We start from the raw sequence: 25,120 nt of genomic DNA on the forward strand, positions 1-25,120 counted from the left end.
GGACAAAGAGACGATTGTCTCCGAAGTCGTCGGGTCGGGGAATTTATTTGACCCAGAAGACACCAGGAAGGGAAAAAGAGACACAGGGAGAGAGATACAGTAAAGATGACCCCTTTTGCCGCAGGTGTCTCGTAGACAAACAAACAAACAGACAGACACACACACACACACACATATACTTATCTCTCTGTTCTTTGGAATTCTGTCATCTTCCTTCTTCGCGTCATTCTATCGTTGTTCTTCATCGCCCTCTTCTTCTTCTTTTTCTTCTTCTTCTTCTTCTTACTGGGAAGGAAAAAGGAGAAGATACGCTGATGATGACCGACGCAAAAAACAGACACAGACGGACACTTCTCTGTTCTCTATGATTCTGTCATCTTCTGTATATTATTCTTTCGTTGCTTTTCTCTCCTCCTTCTCCCTCTCCTTCTTCTTCTTCTTGCTTCTTTATCATCGGCGATCTGGTCTTTTGGGCTCCCTCTTTAAATCAGGCGGAGAGAGACACCGATGCTTTACGAGAGAGAGAGAGAGAGAGAGAGAGACTCGGCTCAGAAGAGACCGTAGTGCGAGACATAGAACATCCTCTGGCGTTGACGAAGTAAGGCTCCCGTCAGCGATAACATCGCCAAGTGTCACTTTCAAAGGAGATTCTGGCTAAAAGGGGAGAGAGAGAGAGAGAGAGAGAGAGAATAGGGAGTTTGGTATGTTGGGTAAGCACTCGAGTGTTTGCGCTAAAAGGAAAGAAACAGACAGACGCAGAGAGAGAGAGAGAGAGAGAGAGAGAGAGAGAGAGAGAATGAAATAGAGAGAGAGAGAGAGAAAGCATCGCAAAATATTGTCGAACGAGACAGATACCATCACTGAACGGATGGACTGCGGTGAAAGATGAGGGGAGAAAACCTTTCAAAATAGACTAATCCTTTGCCCTAAACAGCCATCAATTTAAAGTTATAATCCTTCGCCCATCTTGTGTTTTTCTGCTTCATAGTCGCGTCGGGGAATCAGTGAGAGGAAGCAGTATTTAAATGGCACTGTAGACTGACTAAATGACACTGTAGACTGACTTGAGTTGTTGCAATATGACCTTTCACTAGATCGAATTCTGTGATACCAGAAGACTTATGCTGCGTACATTAAGAAACTCTCTCTCTCTCTCTCTCTCTCTCTCTCTCTCTCTCTCTCTCTCTCTCTGGCTACATATATATATATATAATATATATAAATATATATATATATATATATATGTGTGTGGTGTGTGTGTGGTGTGTGTGTGTGTGTGTGCATGTGTGTTTGTGTGTGTGTAATACACCAAGGGATTCGAACTTTTGTTGAAGTATTTATTATACAAATGCTTATTAAATTACTTAACAGCTCCAAAAAAATCTTTGATATATATACATATATATATGTTATATACATACATATTATATATATATATGTTTATATATATATTATATAGATATATATATATATAGTATTTATTAAACACAAGGCTCATTAAGAAATACTTAAGAACCCTGAGAAAAAAAATAATAATAACAACTCCATTAAGCGTTTAATTCGTAATGGTATAAAGACTAAATTTCCCTCGGCAAACCTGCAGACCGATGAATAGAAAAAAAAGGGGCAAAAAGAAAATTGGATAAATTAAATGAAGTGGCGAGTGATGCGAAGAAGCCAGGATTGGGAAGGAACTCCGCTGGGGACACTAAATAAAGAGGGGACGGCGAATTGTGTAGCAAAACAGACCCGGCGTAAAAACAGAATTATTTCGGAAGGGTTAAGAATGAAAATTGAACTTCATGTAGTCGGAAAGTGGGGTTGCAAAATAGCGGAGGAGGAGGAGGAGGAGGAGGTAGAGGAGGAGAGGCAGGAGGAGGAGGTGGAAGAAGGAGGCGGGCGATAATAACAATTAAAAATAAGCGCGCCGTGTGCGACTTGAAGCTTTTTCGTCTCGAATTGGGAAAGAGATCATTTTTAACAATTAAAAATAAGTAAGACTTGAAGTTTGGCAAATAGATCATTTTTAACAATTAAAAATAAGGACGACTTGAAGCTTTTCGTCTCGAATTGGCCAAGAGATCATTTTTAACTTAAAAATAAGGATGACTTGAAGCTTTTCGTCTCGATTTGACAGAGATCATTTTTAACAATTAGAAATAAGTACGACTTGAAGCTTTATCATCTCGATTTGACAAAGAGATCATTTTTAACAATTAAAAATAAGGACGACTTGAAGCTTTTCGTCTCGATCTGGCCAAAGAAACCATTTTTGACGACGAGTGGTTTGTAAGGAATCAGTTTCGTGCCTCGTGAAGTGAGACGTCCCGAATCGTTCTCGAAAATGAGAGAGAAAGGAAGGTTTCTCGATACTTTCTCTTCTAAGCACAGACGAAAATTGTCTGAATGGATTGTTTTATCGAGGGAATTCTGAATACACAGCAAGTGAATCCCTAAAAAGGAAACTCCTTTGATTAGAAACAAACTGAACGCCATCAGATTTCAATCCTTGTCTCTTGCGAGAATGTAGCCTTTAGAATTGATTTTGTTATGGTTTTAGCAAGTTTATGTTTATCTAATTTTTTGCATGGGGGCGGGGGGTTGGGGGCCAAATGAGGCCCTGTTGAATAGCCAGTCAAATTTTTCACATCCTTCTCGTTCACTAGAAGCGGAAAAACCTTCGTCTGATCTCTCTATTTCTCTATCTCTCTTTCATGTAGACAGCATGGCACCTTTCTGCGGGAGCTGAGATGACTCTCTCTCTCTCTTCTCTCTCTCTCTCTCTCTCTCTCTCTCTCTCTCGTGTGTTAGCACGGAGGAGGTGACACCATGCATAATTTGTCCAAGAAGTATGAAGACATTTAGCCGGGGCGTGTCACTGTCAATTTGTCTTGGTGGTGAGGTGTAAAACGGTAGGCAGGTTTAGCACTTCTCGCCCTCATTCATCTTCGCTCGTAAGGGATTCTCTCTCCTGGTCCCCGCGCCAAGCGGCCTCTTCTCAGGCAGAAGGAGAACATCCCAAGTTCGTTTATTTGCTCATGTATACGTTGGAAAAAGAACATCCCGAGGTTGTTCGTGTGTTGATGAGAAAATCCCGTTTGTTCATTTGTTCTTGAGAACATTTGTTCATGAGAACATTTGTTCATAAATACATTGGCATAAGAACATCCCGAGGTGGTTCAATTGTTCACGAGAACACCCTAAAAGTTTGTTCATTTGTTCATGAGAACATCCCAAAGTTTCTTCATTTACTCACGAGAACATCAAGAGATTATTCATTTGTTCATGAGAACATCCCGAGTTCGTTCATTTGTTCATGAATACGTTGTCCATTTGTTCATGAGAACATCCCCAGTTTATTCATTTGTTCATAGGAACATCCCGAGGTTTTTCATTCGTCCATGAATATGTAGGTAGGGGGGTCGCTTCTGCATGATTATGAAAATTAAAGGTTCTTGGACGTTCAGTTTTCAAGGAATGCAAGCAATAATAGACTTTATATATATATATATATAATATTTCATATATACTGATATATATATATAATATAATGACCAGTAGATAATACATATCTATATATATGTGTGTGTGTTTATATTTTTTTATATATATAAGATATATAGTATATATATATATATATATATATATATATATATATATATATATATATATATATATATATATATATATGTATGTGCATATATATATGTACTATACTATATATATATATATATATAATATATATATATATATATATTCCTTCATAAAAAAACAGGCAAGAGGGACCTCCGTGATATATGTACACACAAATACTTTTATCCCCTCTTAAGAGTCGTAAATATACTTTTCTACAAACGACACCACCTTCTCCTCTGTCATCCTGACTTACTGGCGGTGATGGATCATTGCAGGGAGAACTCCCAACTATTTACTCCTTGTGGAGGGGGTGGGGGGTGTTAGTGCAAACAGTACACCTGAGGAACTCCTTAGGTGGAAAGCAGGATATTGTAGGGGTAGCCCGTTGTATCATTTCGTTTCTAGTTTGGCTCAAGTAGTGTTTATTGAATAACTACTTGAATTTCTCCTATTTTTGTCATTTTTGTCAATCACAAGAAACAGTCGCCTGTCTGTAACAGTGACACGCACTTAATGAAATGACATAGGTTTTTATAAGTGCTGATATTGCTGTAGAGTTTTGGCACTGCAATTAGGCAAGTTTTTTATTTATCATTTAGGTAACTGATTAACTAGTAGACGTCCAAACGTAAATATTCAATTTGAATGAATTTCATTGTAAAACAAGAATTGACTTCTGGAAATCCAGTTTTGTCATCCAGGGAAAAAAAAAGAAAGATGTTGTTGAATCGAGAGAAAAGATAGTATATTTACGACGTCCATATTACCATCCGCTTGTCAGCCAATTTCCACGGGCGCCGCCATGCGACCCTCATCCATTTGAGGTCCCTTTTCAGTTTTGGACGGCATGAATCTCCTAAGAGACTGTCGTGGGGTGAACACGGTGATTCATACAATGATTCATGACGAGGGCGTAGGCGTTTTTTTTTTCTTTTTTTTTTTTTTGTCAGGAGTGTTGTATTAGGCGTGTTTGAAGGCAGTGCCAATGCCAAGCGATGTCAGTTCACCCAAGCTATCTGTTAGGAAATGGTTTACTCTCTCTCGCGACCACACACACACATTCTCTCTCTCTCTCTCTCTCTCTCTCTCTCTCTCTCTCTCTCTCTCTCTCGCTTAAAAGTAACTATCACCAGTCGAAATTTATTTCTAGCAAAACACGTTTTAAATCTCTCTCTCTCTCTCTCTCTTTCTCTCTCTCTCTCTCTCTCTCTCTCTCTCTCTCGCGCTTAAAAGTAACTATCACCAGTCGAAATTTATTTCTAGTAAAACACATGTTTTAAGTTTCTCTCTCTCTCTCTCTCTTAAAAGTAACTATCACCAGTCGAATTTTATTTCTAGTAAAACACATGTTTTAAATCTCTCTCTCTCTCTCTCTCTCTCTCTCTCTCTCTCTCTCTCTCTCTCTCTCTCTCTCTCTCTCTCTCTCTCTCTCATGAAGACAAGAAATACGGCGTCGCCTTGTCACTTGATAAACTCTGCAGGATGTCATCAATAGAGTTACCTTCATTTTTTCTTCCCATTTATTCATCTTATTTTATGTCTTCTTTTGATCTTTGATTTTTTTTTCCTAAGTCTTATAAAAAAAAAAAAACCTTTGAGGAGTTTTAATAGAAAGAAATAATTCTGCGAATAATAGGTTACTTTGTTCTGTTTTTTTCATTCTGTTAATGTGAACAAATAATAATTATTTAAATTTTATTGAATTTTTTTTTTTTTTTTGGTAGTTTGTTAATGCGAACAAATATATTTTTCAGCGGTAATGTCTTTCTCCTGTGAGTTATTTATCTTAACATTCAGTGATAGCAAAAAAATTAGTTACTACTTAATTACTACTTTTTTGTTAATTGTTTTTTGGGAACCATTGAAAGTCTGACCTATTAAAAGCAAGACGCGAAGATCATGCGTAAGTTAACGTGCGTCTTAAAAAATAAAAGAAAGTTCAGCATCGCTTCATGAGAGAGAGAGAGAGAGAGAGAGAGAGAGAGAGAGAGAGAGAGAGAGAGAGAGAGAGAGAGAGAGAAAGTCCTTGAACGCGTTTCCGTTCGTGACAGTTTTTGCTTTGCTTTTGTCCTGTCTGTGATTCCAACTGCGAGAGAATTTCATTTCAACTTCAATATTATTTTTCCCCTCTTGGTAAAATGGCTCTCGGGGTCCTCGCCCCCTTTCTCTCTCTCTCTCTCTCTCTCTCTCTCTCTCTCTCTCTCTCTCTCTCTCTCTCTCGGCGTTCTGTTAAACGAAATAATTCACCGATTTTTCCCTGTGGACCCCTTTCCCTTTAAAACCAAAATTCATTTTATACTTCCCCTTTTCATTTCCCTGCCATTAAAACTATTACAGCCTCCTCCTCCTCCTCCTCCTCCTCCTCCTCCTCCTCCTCCTCCTCCTCTCCTCCTCCTCCTCCTCCTCCTCCCCTCTTTGCTTTCATCCTGCGCTATTTCGCTTCCTATTCTGCTATTCGACTTGTCCTTGATCATCATTTTATGGGGGAATTTTTTTTTCTAGTGGTGGGGGTGGGGGTGGGGGATGGAGGGGTGGTCCTTGCTATGCCTAATTCTATTTTCTTTCGTTTCCATCTACTCGTCTGTGTCCTCTCCTGTCATTTAACGGTGGCGAAAAAGAACTGAACAAACAAGAGGAGAATATGTTCAACCACTCAGTTCCGTCAACTCGAGCTTCTCGTGTTCTTGGCCGCTCTCCTCTTTTTCTCTTTCTTGCTTCTTCTTCTTCTCTTCTTCTTCTCTTTTTTCTCTTCTTCTTCTTCCTCTTCTTCTTCTTCTTCTTCTTCTCTCCCTCTTCTTTCTGTTTCTTCTTCTTCTTCCTTCTTTTCCTTCTTCCTTCTTCTCTTCCCTTCTTCCTCCTTCATTCTTCTTCTTCTTCTTTTCCAAGAGGAGAAAGACGCAGCCCGGTATTTTAAATTCGGTCGCGTGTGAGTTGTAGATCAGATGGCAGTAATCTCTCTCTCTCTCTCTCTCTCTCTCTCTCTCTCTCTCTCTCTCTCTCTCTCCACACACACACTCACACTCCCCTCTCTCCCACCCCTCACTCTTTTTCCAAAATGAAGAGGAGAGGAGGAGCAGGAAGAGAGGTAATAGGGATAGGTAGGAGGAGGAGGAGGAGGAGGAGGAAAGAGCATTCATCCAGGCAGGCGCTCCTCCTCCTCCTCCTCCTCCTTCTTTTCCTCCTCCTCCTCCCGAGATTTCTTTCATCCGTCTCAATCGTGTTTATTTCCTTCAAAATCCCCAAATTCCCATGAAAATACTTGCATATAGCGGCGGGGAGTGCCTTAAATTGGGTCCTGACCGTCCCAAACGATTTTGGCCCGTACGTCACCCGAGAGGAAGGTCGGCGCTGTCAAGAAGCGCCCTCCCGGAATGTTTTCAAAGTTGGAATGGGAATTTTGTTGCGTTCCAGAGAGCCTAGGGGGAGAAAGTTTGTATACGGACCGCCCACTCTATATTCTGGGAAGAAGAAGTTGATCTTGGAATATGTTCTCGAGATTTATAGACGATGCTCGGGTGTTTCTCTTTTATCTGTGACTTTCGAGAGATAAATGGGGGCGCTGGGGATGCGGCGGCGGCGGCGGTGGTGTGTCCGTATAGACGCGAAACCATACATGCGGGCAAGCACGCAGACGTCTGTTTGTGGGTTCTACTCTTCTCTCAGGAATAGAAGTGGAGGGTTAGGGAATAGATTCAGAGGATAATCTGTTGTAGGGGGGAATTTGTTAGGAGATACAGACTGACATTTTGGGGCAACATTACACACAAAGAACTGCCATACACACACTTTATGTTTGTGTGTATATATATATATATATATATATATATATATATATATATATATATATATATATATATATATATATATTATATATGTATACAGCATGTATTCCTTACATAACGTATTTGAAAGACTGTGCACATAAATGAAATGAATGTCTTAAAACAATTAAGCCTGAGTTCAAAGCAGATTGTGAAGACTTGTGAAACAAATGTACAAGGAAATTATTCCTGCCTGAACTGCCATCATCTTCGAAGTGGATCGTTAAATGAAATTCCCGCAATATATAGTCATATAATATATATATATATATATATATATATATATATTAGATATAGTGTGGTGTCCGTGTGTGTATATATAGTATTACATTATATATTATATTATATATATATTTATATATAATTATATAATTATATATATTAATAATATATATATATTATATATAACATTTTAAACCCCAAACCAGACTGTCTGTATAAAACCTGGGCCGAAAACGCTACACAAGAGTTCCTCTTCTTCCCTCCCTCTACTTCCTCGAAGCCTACTCGCGTGTAACTGCTTTGACGCCATCTTGCCGGGTTTCTTTCACCCCCTTTAGGCCACTTACACCCCCTCCCCCTTTCCCTTTTCTGATGGGGGCGTTTCTCCCCCCACCCACCCCCCCCCCCCCCGCCTTTATATGCCCCCAGTTTGCCTTTTATTTTCCTCCGTGACTGTGCTTAACGTCACTCTTGATATTTAGTAGCAGAAGGGCGGGGGCCGGTCGCCTGGGTGCTCTCTCTCTCTCTCTCTCTCTCTCTCTCTCTCTCTCTCCTCTCTTCTCTCTCTCCTTTGGCTTCTCTGTTTTCCCCTCTAGCTGCCTCCTTCCTCCCCTTGGTGGTCCCCACCCCCGGACTCTCAGACTGGTTTGGTCTCGAGGGTTTGAGGGGTCCGACCTCAGAAGGTAAAGGGGGCTCCAAGCCCCTTGTCCCGTAACTTTGGAATATAAACACTCCCCTCTCTCTCCTTTCCCCTCTTCTCCCCTCCCATCCCATCCCAGGCCCTACGTCATTCGGCCATTTTGTCTACTCGAATGGTTTGGTAACTTTTTTTTTTTCTTTTTTTTTACTAAAGATTCCTGTGATGTGTTTCGGTTACTTGAAGAGCCTGACATGATTATTTCCATATTATGCGGGATTTGTCTCTCTCTTTTTTTGTTATTAGGACTAATTTGATCTTAATGTCTTGTTTATCTTGTTTCTTCTTCTTCTTCTTCTTGCCGTTGACTTATAGGTAATGAGACATAGCCGTCCTTATCCTTAGTCAACATAACCTTTAAATAAAATATATAACCTCAGTTCTTTGTATTCTGTGTACTTTGATTACGCGTCCATTATTGTTGATATTACTTATTATATTGTATTTCACTGCGTTAAGGTTTCATGAACTGATTTGAAGTCAAAAACTCAATTTTTTAGTTTCTAATTCTCATACAATCAAAGACGCTTTGGTGGCCATGTTAGTGAAACGCGGAGTGCAAATACCGCAGAGTTTGTTCAAAACAACACCTGTATTCTAGTATTGCCTTCTGTACATTTTTATTTTATATTTTGCATTTTATCGTATTGCAGTTTTGTCGTTTTTATATATTTTTTATAATTTTATTACTATTATGGTATTACACAGTTTTCATATTTTTATATCCTTTTCCTTTTTATTATGTTTTTTTTTTTTTTTTTTTTTATCAATCACAATTTAGTTTCCGCTATTAGATTTCTGATGTCATTTAATTTTTTGTCATACAGTTTTTGATGTCACTCAATTTCAGGCGCCATTCAGTTTTTGCTGTCATTCAATTTCTGACGTTATTCAGTTTCTGATGTCGTTCAAGTCTTGACGTCATTTAATTTTGTTATTTCATGCACTTTTTTTATGTCATTCAGTTTTTTATGTCATTCAATTTCTGACGTTATTCAATCTCTGACGTTATTCAATTTCTGACAGCATTCATTTTTTTCATTATTCGTCATTCAGTTCCTAATATCATTCAATTTCTGACGTCACTCAGGCATCTGACATCATTTAGTTCTGACGTCACTCAGACATCTGACATCATTCAATTTCTGACGTCACTCAGGCATCTGACATCATTCAGTTTCTGACGTCCCCTCGCATCTGACTCATTCCCTTTCTGAACGTTCACTCAGGCATCTGACATCATTCAGTTTCTGACGTCCCTCAGGCATCTGACATCATTCAATTCTGACGTCACTCAGACATCTGACATCATTCAATTTCTGAAGTCATTCACGGTCCATCTTAACCTCCGGCCTCAGTCATTAGGATTTCAAAGTCGTATAGGATACGAAGGATAACTGCGTTTCCCCTGAGCCTGCCCTTGGCCAGCTTAACTGCTATTCCTCCTCCTCCTCCTCCTCCTCCTCCTCCAGCAGCGCCTTCTTCGGCCTCTCTCTCTCTCTCTCTCTCTCTCTCTCTCTCTCTCTCTCTCTCTCTCTCTCTCTACCAACCTGCTATACTCATTCGTTTCTCCTTGTTCCTTTCCAGCAGCGCCTCCTTCGGAGTCTCTCTCTCTCTCTCTCTCTCTCTCTCTCTCTCTCTCTCTCTCTCTCTCTCTCTGCTTTTTTTTTTGAAAAAGGCAAGCAAGTCACACAAAACGTAAAAGAGCAAAATACGCTTCAAGAAACGTAAACATTTCTCTCTCTCTCTCTCTCTCTCTCTCTCTCTCTCCCTAAGAACGCGCTCGCAGCGTTCTTCTTCCCTGGGAGACAATACTCGGCGGCGGCCGCCCTCAGCCATAATATGAAGACACCAAGTCTCTGGCTTTCTCCATTCGGAGTGAGGAGTGTAATTCCTCTTCACAGTGCGGCCGCCCAAATTCCCCCCCCCCCTCCCCCGGGTTCCTCCACCGCTTCTTAGGGGCCTCCTGTGCGGCGGCTGATTGGATTATGCAGATGAGCAGCAACACATGGTTTGAGTCATTTCCCGCTACACTCTGGGGGGTTTTCCGAGCAGCCAGTGTAGGAGTGGAAAGGAAGGAAGGAAGGAGAGGAAAAAGAAAGAGAGAGAGAGAGAGAGAGAGAGAGAGAGAGAGAGAGAGACGCCGAAGGAGGCGCTGCTGGAGGAGGAGTAAGAAGAAGCGAATGAATATAGCGGGTTGGTTAGCCATGGACAGACTCGGCTGTAGGAATGAAAAGAGAGAGAGAGAGAGAGAGAGAGAGAGAGAGAGAGTGTGTATGTTTCTTGAAGGATATGTTCGTTTTCTTTAACAAAAAATTTACAGCCTCTTAATATTTTGACAGAGAGAGAGAGAGAGAGAGAGAGAAGAACGCTTATTGAAGGGAATGTTTGGTTTTGCTTGAGAGAGAGAGAGAGAGAGAAAGAGAGAGAGAGAGAGAGAGAGAGAGAGAGAGAGAGAGAGAGAACGCTTATTGAAGGGAATGTTTGGTTTTGCTTGATCGAGAGAGAGAGAGAGAGAGAGAGAGAGAGAGAGAGAGAGTATTTGTTTCATGAAAGCTATGTTTGCTTCAGGGTACATTGGCTTCATGATATGTATTGTGGGTGGGGAACTGAATGCAGTCAGATATTTAAACACGTAGCCCGAATGAACTTAGACTTCAACAGTCTTCTCAGATACGTTCATTTCTTTATCATCAATTAGTTTACTCATGATATTCCTCGGTGGGAATTATAGATTATTTCGCTTTGGTCTGAGATCATAGCTGTGATGATTCTACGTTTTCAATATGGTAATGGAGGGTGTTTGTTGCATTCAACTGCATTATATTTTTTTCAGCGTTGCCCGAGTAGTTTTCTCCCTTTTAGGATTATGGTCACTCGCAATTGTTAACTGTTCGTGTCAGGTGTAGCATCATTTCTCTTGCTTTTAGTCACTGAGGGATTTTATAGACAAGCAGATCGCTCCTGCAATTGGTAGCTGTCAGGTGTAGCATCACTTCTTTTGTTTTTAAACAGGGAGGGATTTCTTAGACAAACAGATCGCTCCTGTCCTCTTGGTGATGGGAAAAAAAAGGTCTGCATTATAACCTCTCGACGTCCACCGAGAAGAAGAGATGGAGGAGGAGGACCCCCCCTCTCACCCAAAATAAAACCTTTTGCGACTCTCAATTTTCCAGGTATTACGAGACGGGCTCCATCAGGCCGGGTGTCATCGGCGGGTCGAAGCCCAAAGTAGCCACCCCGACGGTGGTGGACGCCATCGCCAACTACAAGAAGCAGAACCCGACGATGTTCGCCTGGGAGATCAGGGATCGGCTGCTGACGGACGGTGTGTGCGACCAGGAGAGCGTCCCTTCGGTGTCGAGCATTAACAGGTGGGTCCTGGCCACGACTTGACTAACCTCCTCAAACCCGTTCTCTTCTAGATATTACGAGACCGGGAGCTACAAAGCCGGGGTCATCGGCGGCTCGAAGCCGAAAGTGGCCACGCCGGTGGTGGTCGAGGCGATCGCCCGATACAAAAGGGAGAACCCGACGATGTTCGCCTGGGAGATTCGCGACAGGCTGTTAGCCGAGAGTGTTTGTAGCCAGGAGAATGTGCCCTCCGTCTCCTCCATCAACAGGTAACATCCGTCGGGCAGTAGAACGGAGACCTGCATCATATATATGGCCTGCAAATTTCAAAAAAAATCCATCAAAAGCACTTCTCCCACCCCCCGCCCGCCCCTCCCACCTACCTACCTACCTACCTACTACCTAACTATAGCTGGCTCACTTAAGGTAGATTCTTGGATGAGCCCTATACCTGCGAGACGTTTGTTTGGCGGCCGCTGATTGGCTGGTACCGGGAGGTATAGGCAGCTCCGCCAAACAAACGTCTCGCAGGCATAGAGCTCACCCAAGAATCTACCTTAAGTGAACCAGGCTATAGCTCTACTACCTGCCTGCCTGCCTCTGCCTGCCTGCTGCTGTTGTGGCCTGCGCTAGTCTGGCCTGTCTTGAACGCAGAAGCACATTCCACCCGATCTGCTTTCGTTGTGTCTGTAATCATTGTCCCAGACCAGACCGCACTGTAATATGTGATCATTCAGAAATGCACCATTTTTTTTCCGTGAGTTGTAGATGAACTGGCAAAGTGGACTGCTTAGAACAGTTGTAGTTTTATTTTGCACTGTTGAACACTGATACCTTCTTCATGGCACATGAATTTCCGTTTGCGTTTGTGTGTGAGTATCTACTAGTCTTGCACGTAGGTGTTTTTTTTTTTTTCTTTAGAAAATAGAAAGAGGTTTGTATTATACGATTTTTTCTATTTGGTTTTGTCTTTTTTTTAGATCTTAATTATTTTATTGATCTACGCACGCTTCTTCTTTTTTGTTTTCGTGTTTTAGATACATTATCAAATCTAGCCTTTGTTTTCAGTGTGCCGGCAGATTTTTATGTACTGATGGTAAGTTTATCACTGAATATCGATGAAATACATTTAATACATGCATATAAACATACATACACCGCACCTGCACATTATCATTATTTCTATGGATAATATAGACTTATGTGCCTTTATAACAACATATATCTATCTACACTACATATATATATATATATAAATATATATATATATATATATATATATATATTATATATATATATATATATATATATATTGACGCTTAACCCCCCTCTTTTATTTTGAATGAATTCTGAGAGTTTTCGTTTTATACAACAATGAAAGCGCCTCCTGCTGTATCAATTCCCACATTTATCCTCAAACATTCCTCTTTCTTTTTTACCACCCTTTCTTTCTGGAATAAGTTTGTAAAGACGGGGGTTGAGGGGAGGGGGGGGGAATTTTGTGTGTGTGTGTGTGTGTCTCGCACATCTATTCCCCTCGGTAGGGGGCAGCAGCACCAGCTGGGGACAGGGCAAAGGAACTCGGATCCACCGACGAAGCAAAATTTTTAATGGATCATCCAAGGACCTTCTGCTGAACCCATTATCTCGAGGGCTCTCTGGGAATCGTGATTTTACGAGGTCTCGGCCTCCTCCTCCTTCTTCTTCTTTTTCCTATTTTTTATCCTTCAATCCTTTCCCTCCCTCCCGTTGCTCTCTGGTTCTTATCCCTGGTGCTCTACCACTTCTAGTCTCGTCTTTGCGTCCTTAGACGACAGACAGAGAGAGAGAGAGAGAGAGAGAGAGAGAGAGAGAGAGAGAGAGAGAGAGACGTTGCTCTGGTTCTTGTTCCTGGTGCTCTACTATCATTCTCGTCTCTGCGTCCTTAGACGCCAGAGACAGACAGAGATACAGAGAGAGACAGAGACACAGGGACAGAGAGAGACGGGGGAAAAAAGGAGGGTAAAAAAAAAAATCAGGCACTAGCTATTGTGTGCCTTTTGGGGACGCCGAAACGGGCCTTGGTGTTTGCTGATGAGGTTAAGTATGGATTGCAACAGAGTAATGCAGGGTTTATGTTTAATACGGGAGAGACCCACTCGTTATCCTCTTCCTCCCTGCTCATTTGCATTGCAGATTGAGAGCGGGCGACTCTCCGACTCTTCTAGGGGAGACCACTACCTTCCCTCTTCCTCCCTCTCTCCCACCCCTACCCATCCTATGACTACCTAACCCACCCACCCACCCCCCACATCACTCCATCCTCCCCCCACCCCCCCCACCTAGCCCCGTGCCTAACATGCCAGTCATTATTCTTCCTTCAGTAAATACATTTTATAACTGTAAAAAAAAAATGATACATAGATGCTACTGAGGGCGAAAGTAGATGAGGGGGTGGGGGGGGGGGAGTCTTGAGTTAAATTTCCTATGAAAGTTGTTATTGGACACAACATGTCGTTTTCCATGGCATGTTATTTTTGTACGAGTATTTATGTTTATTTATTTATTTATTTAACTCTAGTAGCTTTGGATTCAGGTTTCTTTCTTCCGTTAAGAAATGCGCACAGTTGGCCAGACAAGATAATGATGAAAGACGAACGCATTGTCAAAGAGGTCGCGACGTCATTCGCTCTTTCCTGTGTCGTCTTACAAAGAACTTCCACCCCCCCCCCCCCTTAAGATTCTTTGGTCCCCTTGAAAGGACTCCTTCTTCCCCAACTCCTCTGAAGGACTCCTTTGGTCCCCTGGAAATTAATTCATTAAGCATCCCCCCTCCCACAAGGACTCCTTCCCCTCACCCTTCTGAAGGACTCCTTTCTCCCTCCAAAGGACTCCTCCCCTATAAAGGACTCCTTCCTTCCTTCGAAAGGACTCCAAACTCCTTCCCCCAACTCTTCCAAAGGATTCCTGCCCTCCAAAGGATTCCTCCCCTTCTTCGAAAGAACTCCGAACTCCTTCCCCCAACCCCTCCAACGGACTGCTTCCGCCTCCTCCAAAGGATCCTTTGGGCCCCCTCCAAAGGACCCCTTCTCCCTCAAAAGGACTCCTCCTTCTCCTTTCCTTGAAAACAGCAGCCCCTACCATCCAGCAGCAGCAGCAATGTGCAAAGTTGATGGCTCCAGCTTAAGGACGCCATTGCTCGTGATGGCCCCTAAAGTTGGTGGGTAGTGTGGAGCAGCTACGAGGCAGGAAGGGCGCCTTCCAAAAGATTCCTCCTCCTCCTCCTCCTCCTCCTCCTCCGAAGACAAATTCTCTCTCTCTCTCTCTCTCTCTCTCTCTCTCTCTCTCTCTCTCTCATACAAAATTGTGTGTTTTCGTATGTGTATATATAAATTTTATATGTACGCGTGTGAGTGTGTGTGTTCTTTCACACATACACACATACAATCAAAATTGTGTGTTTTCGCATGTGTATATATAAATTTTATATATACGTGTGTGTGTGTGTGAGCGTATACGTGCGCGCAAGCGCTCATACTCGGTATTCAGAAGGCTCTAATCGTTAAAAGCCACTTGAGTATTACTGATTAATTAATACGTTCATATTGAAGGAAGAAAGGGATAGGTATAGATATGGGAAATATTACCTTTAAAAAAAGTGGTATAAGGAGGAGGAGTTTGAGAAGAAGGAGGAAGAGTAGGAGGTGGAGGTGGAAGAAATGTAGGAGGAGGAGGAGGAGGAGGAAGAGTATTGGGGGGTGGGAGGGGGAGGAGTAGGAGTAGGAGGAGAGTGGGGGTGTGAGAAGGGGTATATATGGGGTTGCCTTGATTTCGATGGACCAGCTATTTATGGGCTCTTTATCTAGACGAAATCGATGATCAGCCCTTTGATGAGGTTTTCATGTCCTTCTCTTGTAGTTACGGAAGGGAGGAAGGCGCGGAGGAGGAATTCCTCTCTCTCTCTCTCTCTCTCTCTCTCTCTCTCTCTCTCTCTCTCTCTCTCTCTATTCATCCTTCAGTCAGTGTTTCTTCTGTCTTGTCTTACTAAGCGTTCTCTCTCCTTTATTAACGATTAGAATCGAGTTACATCAAATAATGAATAATACAGAATAGGAAAGATTAAGTTAGTTTGTGGTATTATTATCTTAATAATACCATTCGAGTCCAGTTTCGCTTATGGAGGATTCCATAATGCAGAGAAAAACGAGTCCAAGAAGCTTTACTTATTTATTTGTTTATTTATTTTTTATCTTGACGCAGAGCGTGAAAAAAAACCACGTCTTCTGATGAAAAAAGAAAACAAAATATTCTCTCTTTTCCATTGTGTTTCTTATCACAGTCGCCAACTCTTTACTTAGAACGAAACATCGGAAAACGAACGCTGTTATTTGCCGGGGTCAGATCTATATATATAAGCTACTTGATGAGAAAAAAAACTAAAAAAGTAAAAAAAAAAGAATATTGGCGAAGTTTTTTTCATTTAGTTTTTGTTTTTTGAAAAGACCAGATATATGTATATATATATTATATATATATATATATATATATATATATCATATATAATATATATCATAATATATATATATATATTATATATATATATATATATATATATATTTATATAGATATATATATATATATAAGCTACTTAATGAAAAAATTAAAAAATAACTGGCAAAGATATATATATATATATATATATATATATATATATATATATATATATATATATATATATATATGAAAACAGAAAAACAAAAAACTAAAATAAACTAAAAAAAAAAACACGTGAAGTTTTTTTCTGGTTTTTTTAATTATTTATTTTAAGGGCAGATATATACGTATATACATAAGCTACTTGATGAAAACAAAAAACAAAACAAAAAAATAAAAAAATAAACTAAAAAAATAAACTAAAAAAAAAAATAGAAAAACTGGAGTAAAGTTTTTTTTTTTTTTTTTTTTTGTTTTTTTTTTTTTGAAAGGGCAGAGAGAGTTTTCTCCAATGAGGGGAAGATCAGCCAAGCAACAAATATGGTATCCGCCATCTTGATCCTTCTCGGCGGCAAAACTTGCGACGTTGACAGATGGAGATCAAGGCTCCGGCTCCCCCGACTAAATTAGCTTTTCCTTATTTGAGAGGTTTGGGATTAATCCCCTTTCCATCCCTCACTCCCCTTTTAACCCCCCTCCTTCCCCCTCCCTCCTCTCTCTCCCTTTTCCTCCTCCACTTTCCTCTTCCTGAGTTTACTATGTTCTTCGTCTTTTTCTTCTTCTTCTTCCTTTCTAGTTATTATTAAGAATGGAATGGAGGTTGTTATGTTGTGAAATGGATTGTTGAAAGAAGAGGCTTCTAATATCTGTGTCAGTCTTCTTGGTATTAGGTTATAATATCTTTGTCATTCTTCTTGAGGATATTAGACACTTATAATATCTGTGTCATTCTTCTTGAGGATATTAGGTTATAAAATCTGTGTCATTCTTCTTGAGGATATTAAGTTATAATATCTGTGTCATTCTTCTTGAGGATATTAGGTTATAAAATCTGTGTCATTCTTCTTGTGGATATTAGACACTTTGAATAATTGTGTCATTCTTCTTGGGGATATTTGAATATAATATCTGTGTCATTCTTCTTGAGGATATTAGAAGCTTATATAATCTGTGTCATTCTATTTGAGGACATTAGAGGCTTATAATATCTGTGCCATTCATCCTGCCTAGAGAGAGAGAGAGAGAAAGAGAGAGAGAATCACGATTGCACAGTGCAATATGAACAAGAGAAGCCCCCTCACTCCATGCCCTAGGAAGCAACCTCCTCCTTCTTCTCTCTATGCCCCAGGTGCTTTATTAAACCCCCCCTCCCTCCCCCTATCTCCCCTTATCCTTCCTTCCCTTCCCTTCCTTCCTCCCGCGCTGTTTCGTGTCCCCTGCCCCGACACCAGCAACAGAAGGGCCAATGTTTACAAGCGATTGAACACCAATGCGTCCTTCATAAACAACCGCCTGTCCTTTTTACCCTCGCACTGGTTCTCCGTCTCTCTCTCTCTCTCTCTCTTTTCTCCCTCGTCCATTGTGAAAGCTGGCTGCTGTCTTCTGTCCCGTATTTGCATTAAGAGATCGCCGTACTAACAGCCAGACAGGATATTAATAGGTTCAGTGAAGGGAAAACATTATAGGAACATTCAGACGTGGAGTTAATAGGTTTAGTGACTGGATAACATTGTAGAGACGTTCAAACATGAAGTTAATAGGTTTAGTGAAACATTCAGAAGTGGGGTTCATAGGTTTAACGAAGGGATAACATTATAGAAACATTCAGACGTGGAGTTAATAGGTTTAACGAATGGATAACATTGTAGAAACATCCAAACATGGAGTTAATAGGTTTAACGAAGGGATAACATTATAGAAACATTCAAACATGACGTTAATGTGTTAACGAAGAATTAAAGTCAGATTTGTTCATATTATTTGCATTAGAAAAAGGAGATGAATATTTTGTAAAAAAAAACTTTTTTATAAAGTTGCAAAAATAAAGATCCCAATAGCTGGCTTTAAAGCCTTGAAGAAATGTATTTTATTTGTTTTGTTTTAAAGTTGCAATGAAGATTCGACACCAAACAGATCCCAGCTATAGGCATTAACATCTTTGCAATGCAGTGCATTGGTGCTTTGCAACTTGCAAACGTTTTAGCTCGCTTATCTGTGGTATGAGGCTTAAGTATATATATATATATATATATATATATATATTATATATATATATATTATATTATATATACATATATTAATATATATATATATATATATATATATATATATAAAATCCTAATAATATATATATATATATAATATAATTATATATGTATATAAAGAACCATCTCGAAAATCCACTTATCTGTCTACTCCATTCATTCACATTTTTATTTCTCTGAGAAAAATGATATAAAAAAGGTAACATTTCATTCCGATTAAAATCCTCTTTTATCGTCCCTCAAAGTGATTCTCCCTCGAGAGAGAAAACTTCGACATTTTCTTTTTTATTTTTCCTTTTCCTTTCTCCTCTCGTCGCTTTCTCCTTCCACGTTGTTAGAGAGAGAGAGAGAGAGAGAGAGAGAGAGAGAGAGAGCCCTTAAGTGAAAGTCATGCTATTTAATTTTCTTCTTTTATAAAGTCCAAAAAGTAAATGGGGCAGAAATAATGAGACCCGCGCCAACTGTGCGCTTCTTCCGGCGTGAACATGACGCCCTGGACCGTGTATAATATCACTTTTGGGAACTCTGCAGCTCCGCCGACGCCGGCCCCCGGGCCACGGTTCGTCCTCAGCTTCACCCGAGGGTGTGGGTAGGTCTTCAAGACTTGGTCCTCCACCCCCGTGGGTGTGGGCAGGTCTTCACACTTGATCCTCCACACCCGGGGGTGTAGGTAGGTCTTCAAGACTTGGTCCTCCACCCCGACGTGTATGTATGTAGATCTTGAGGATCACGTAAAAGAGATTAACTCGTGGTTAACCTCCGTGTTTAGATAAATGTCGTTCAGGGACCTTTTAGAGTATTAGACGCGTTGACAAATTGGGCCGTTTAGAACAACGGTCTGGACTTATACATATACATATATACATATATCTCATGCGCGCTCAAATGCCGTGAATTCTCTCCACTTGGCGAACTCGTTGCGTTAATGATAATGCGAATCTAATTGCACATGCTCGAGTATGATGTCAGTCTGTTTTTTCCATTTAACTAAAGTGCATCACAACAGATATTCTACAGTAGAATCCACATTAATAATCGTGATTACAAAGACGAAATGTATTTGTCAAAATGGATCCACATCTTAAAGTCTTTGGACTTGATCACAGAAGGATGGACGAAAGCTTTAAGCTCTGTATAGGTTTTTACAAATATTTTCGTATTTATAATCAAAGTTAGTAGATAAGTTAGTTAGATAGATAAGTGCGAAGCACGATGCGGTGTTTTTATGTTTCGCAAAAAAAAAAAATGTTGATTTCATTTATACTTCGTTCGTGTAGTACTCAAGACATTACAATGGCGACTGGTTTTCTCAAATCATCAATGCCAACTCGTTTTCCCAAATCAATGCAACAACTTGTTTTCCAAATCAATGCAACTCGTTTTACGTTTTCCCAAATCAATGCAACTTCTTTTCTCAAATCAATGCATCTTGTTTTCTCAAATCAATGCAACGTCTTTGCTCAAATCAATGCAACTTCTTTTTGCTCAAATCAATGCAACTTCTTTCCCCAAATCAATGCCAACTCGTTTTCCCAAATCAAAGCAACTTGTTTAACCAAACCATCAATTCAACTCGTTTTCCCAAATCAATTGGCTTTTAATGGCCTTCTTTTCGTTTCATGAATATAATTGAATGCTTTATGAGCGGAGTGCGTGTTTGACACGCGCGTGATCCCATCGATTTGTAAATATAGTTGCAATAACAAGAAACCCTTCAGTTTCTCTCTTTATTATTCTCTTTATCAATCTCTTTATCATTTAGAGGAGAATTTTATGACATCAATCACGTGTCTGCATAATTTTATGTCGTTGTGGAGAGACGGCGGAGATAATATAATCGCGCACTATGTTTTAGTAACTCGATGGGAATCCAGTCCTCTCTCTCTCTCTCTCTCTCTCTCTCTCTCTCTCTCTCTCTCTCTCTTTGATTATCTCCCGTTGACCGACCATCAATAGACCTTCAGGCCTATGTAAGGCGACCATTTGTTCGTAATTACATCAGATGAACGATAATTCGTTGACGTGACAGGTCTACCTATAATAAAGGAATCCGTTTTAAGTTTCTTTTACGAAAACACAGAATATCATCATTCACGTATGCGACTTCAAGAATCCGACTTCAAGAATAATCGCTGATGTTTATTAAATGGTTATCATTATACGTGGACGACCACCGGTAGCGACAATCTCTGCTTTTGGAGAGCGACAGGTGGACAGCGAAGTCGCTGTATTGTCCTGGTCCCCCCCTAAAGTCCGCTAATCCGCCCTACCAGCACCTAATACAATGCCCTTGTTACTCTCACCACGGTGCACATCGCTGCTCACTTGATGCGTTCGTCTCTCTCTCCCTTTCTCTCTCTAAGTCTGTCTGTCTCTCTCTCTCTCTCTGTCTCTCCCTTTAGCTTCGTTTATTAATGATCTTTCGCTTCTCCATCGCACGAAGTCGCGTAAATCACAAAAGGTACAGGAACTCTTCGACGAAGCCATTTTTTAGTTTTTGTTTATAGAAACTACAAACCGCCTCTCAAACGAAGACGCTCTCTCGCATCCTCTGGTTCCGAAGCGTGACTGTGAAAACGCGCCCCAGAATCGAGCGGGACGAAAACGCGCGGGAAAAGCGACCCAAACCTTTCGGAATTGATCGGTCGCGGGGGGCCAACGCCGCAGCTCGTGCCACTCCGCCAAATGCGAAACCGATGCTCCTGATGCTCACTTAATTATTGCACTCAGCGAAGTGATGGCGGAGTGAGCCACTCAGTGGAGTAATTGATGAGTAAATATGTCATATGCCCGCTCGTTCATTAGGCTGAAGGTCTGGCGCGCTGTGTCCGTCCTTCCCGCGTGGCGATGGTGCTTCTTCTTCGCCTCCTGCTGTTTTCCGTCGAGGTTTTCCGTCTTTCCCCTGTTGCCTTTCCTCCCCTGACACGTTTTCCGGTCTCTTTAGCTTTTAACCTTTTTATAGTCTTTATTCTTAGTACGTTAACGTTGACGATAAGCGAAGAGAAGATTAGAGATCCATGCGAAGAGAAGGCTTAAAAAAATCTCCGCGCCTCCACGCATTCAAAGTTCCTTCGGACCGAACACAAATCGCCTGCTGTTTTACAGCTGTTTTCCGTCATTTCACTACTGCCTTTCTGCCCCTAACCCATTTTCCCCGTCTCTTTAACTTTTACCCTTTTTATTCGTCCTATCTTTGCTACGGTACCGTCAGCGGAAAGTAATAAAAACAAAAAGGATAAATGATCTCTGTGACTCGATGAACTCAAAAGTTATTTCGGATTATACAAATCGTTAATGAAATGCAACTGCTGTTTTCCTATCTCTTTACCTTTTACCCTTTTTATTCATTCTGTTCTTAGTACCTTACCGTCAACGTAAGAGGGATAAAAAAAAATAAGGATAAACAAGCGAAGAAAAATATTTAAGAAAAAAGAAAAAAATATCTCAACGCCCCAACGAACTCGACAAGTTCCTCGGGAAGAAAACAAATCGAGAATGAAATGGAAGTAACTAAAAATCTGGAAGCCGGAGGTGCTTTCTCTCCCCCCTCCTCCCCCCTCTTCCCCTCACCCTTCCCGCTCCCCCTACCCCATCCGGTCCCCCTACAGCCCCCTGGGGATCGTTCCAATAAAGTAAAAGTGCATCAAGGGACGAGTGCGAATTAATAAAGGAATTTATTAGCAATAAAGGGAGCAAGACCAAATGTAGACTGCGTTCCCCAAGGACTTCGGATCAAGGGGAGGTGGAGGAAGGAACAGAACATCGCGCTCTGGAACTGAGGAGGAACATCGCTGTTACATCGCTGTTACAACTGCTCGTACTACCATTACTACTAATGATTAGTGATAGTAATGAGTCCATGCTCTCTCTCTCTCTCTCTCTCTCTCTCTCTCTCTCTCTCTCTCTGCTTAAGGAAAAAGATAGATGAACTTTTTTACAATAATACTACAACGATGTCTTCGCGGATGGACTAACAAAGCTTTGAGACATCCTAATCCTTGTAACTGTTAGTGATTAGTGAATGTGATTGTTCTCTCTCTCTCAGTGAGGAAAAAGCAGATGAACTATTTACAATAATGCTACTAATGGTACTAGTAATGACATTCTCTCTCTCTCTCTCTCTCTCTCTCTCTCTCTCTCTCTCTCTCACGAGTTTTTTCCACAGCAAATTAAAGGGATCCTTTAGATTAATCACAAAAGACGTCATACATAATAATTTCTAAATAATCTTCATACCATTTTTCAGGATGGGGCAAATGTCGTATTTTTTACCCCAGGCCAATAAAAATTATAATAATAACAATGTAGTCCATTGAATAAAGAGAGAGAGAGAGAGAGAACCATGTTATTATTGTTATTATTATCACAGTAAAAAGTTCATATACTTTTCCTGGCGCAGGAGTGAGAGAGAGAAGAGAGAGAGCACCGAGCCTTTATGTAATGGCGAGTATTAGAATTATTTTTTTTATAATAACGCAGTGCTGTAATGATGAGAGAGAGAGAGAGAGAGAGAGAGAGACGTGACATCGAAAGCAAGACAGACAACACAAAATAAATCCGAAAGAGAGTGTGACAGAGAATCAGAAAACGAGAGAGAGAGCCAGCAAGCAAGCATGCAAGCACCACGGAGAGGAGTTTTCTCTTTTTTTTTTTTTTTGTATAATTGCATCTGCTTTTATCGATTAACGCGGGAGTGAATTAATGGACGGTATCATGAGAAAACGGTCGTGTCCCGGTCATGCGTGCGACCGCAAACAGATAGGTGAGATAGGACGAGGTGGCGGTGTAGCCGCCCGCCCGCGGGCGTCCTCTTGCGTGCTAATTGTTGACAGAGAGGGCGGAGGCGCGAGGATTCGACGTATTTACACTGGGGCTCGATATCGGGTATCGGATCTCATTACTCGGCTTCAGTGTCGTCGGCTCCTGTTGTTGCTGGTATAATAGGTCATAGCTGATTGGTAACGGGTCGTTTTCTGTTTGACTCTTTTAAAGTCATTTCACGCGGGCGGGGATTTAGGGGTGGTCTTATTTACGTTTTTGTGGGCGTGGATGAATGTACTACGTCTTTTTGGTGGCCCTTTTTTTTTATCCCAGCGTGTACACGTTTCATAATATTTACTCATTACAATTTAATAGTTTGGAACCACACAATTTTTTTTTACTGTTGATTTTTTTATTATATTCCTTGTCGTTTTGCCTTCATTATTATTATATTACATTTTTACAATGCTTTCTTAATACGGTTTTATAGTCAGAAGCAACGCAAAATTGTTGTCATTTAATGTTTATTTTAACTAGATTATTACTGTTGATTTTGTCTTAAATTCCTTGTTTTGCTTACATTGATATTGTAATGATTCATAAAAACCGTGAATTTGAAAGGTGACCCTCAGTGTTGTTATTATTTTTTTTATGACGTCGTCCTTTTTTTCTGTTTTTCTTTTTTTTTTCGTTGTTTGTCCTCAGCAGGACCCCGTACCGCTATCAAAACAGAACTCAGGTTACCCCTTCTTTATGTACCCTGATCACTCACTCACAGCGAAAGTTTTGGTTTAGTGACAGCGTTGTGTTTGTCCGAGTAATAGTACTTTAACCAATATCATCTTTCGAGACTTGAGGAGGGGATTGTCTTAAGTTTTTTTTTTTTTTTTTTTTTTTTTTTTTTTTTTTTTTTTTTTTTTTTTTTTGCTGGCTCGACTAACGAAAGTATCTTTGAAAAAATGAAATGAATAAGATTGCTCAATATCTATGTATGTAAAAAAAATTATTCCTTTTAGTGTATGAAAACGTCAATTTTTTTTTAGTTTATGAAAACGCGTAGAATTATTTTGTTTTTGTTTATGAAGTAAACTTTTTTTCTTGGTGTATCAAAACGTCTTCCTTTTTTCTCTTTTGAGTATATGAAAACATGTAGATTTTTTTCTTTTTGAGTTTATGAAGTCAACTTGAAAAAAAAGAATAAACAGGTGATTGCTCAGTATTTAAATATGTAACTATTGCTTTTTGAATTTATGATGTCAATATGGACAGAAAATGATCGGGTAATATCTGCTAAACATTTAAAAAAATTTAATAAAGTCAACGTGAAAAAATAACGATAAAATTGGAAGTCTTAGAATAAAAAAAAACACACAGATTTGGCGATATCTAAATATGGAAAAAAAAACTTTTTGAGTTTATGAAGTCAGCATGAACACAGAACATAAACAGACGTCTTAAAATAGAAGAAAAAATCGAAATTTATTTAACTGTACAACTATTTAGAAATAAAACTGTACACAGAGCTCTATGTATAGTTTCATTTATAAATATATATTTGTATACTAACACAACTGTGGATTCGTTTCTCCAATGAATGGAAGATAAAACAAAATAGATATTTTGCATCTTGTAACACGACAAAATGAATGAAAAAACTCGATTTTAGATATATTTATATAACGCAAAATCTATGTTATATCTCCTCGTAAAAATGGACAAAATGGTTTCTTTTTGCAATAAGGCAAAATAGATATTGTATGATATCTCGTCATAACACTCAAACGAACAATAAAAAACTAAAAAAACTCCAATTTAAAATGTTTTATTTGTAAAACTAAGACAAAAAATAAATATATTTCCTCGTCAAACTTGGCAAAAAAGATTTGCTTATC

The 25,120-nt window shown here is 40.0% G+C and overlaps 1 protein-coding gene across 8 annotated transcripts in view; it reads left to right on the top strand.

Annotated features, from left to right (window-relative positions):
- LOC135204289 (paired box protein Pax-5-like) overlaps positions 1-25,120 on the top strand; it is a 225,951-nt gene that overhangs the window by 157,833 nt on the left and 42,998 nt on the right. For 7 of the 8 annotated variants that reach the window (XM_064234437.1, XM_064234443.1, XM_064234441.1 and 4 more), the window contains one exon: positions 11,802-11,999. In XM_064234437.1, the coding sequence (XP_064090507.1) occupies positions 11,802-11,999 (198 nt within the window). Of the gene's footprint in view, positions 1-11,552; positions 11,751-11,801; positions 12,000-25,120 lie in introns of all 8 variants that reach the window. The other variant, XM_064234438.1, reaches the window with a different exon arrangement.

This window comes from Macrobrachium nipponense, chromosome 44, assembly GCF_015104395.2.
Source record: "Macrobrachium nipponense isolate FS-2020 chromosome 44, ASM1510439v2, whole genome shotgun sequence".
In the NCBI taxonomy this organism is placed as follows: Eukaryota; Metazoa; Arthropoda; class Malacostraca; order Decapoda; family Palaemonidae; genus Macrobrachium; species Macrobrachium nipponense.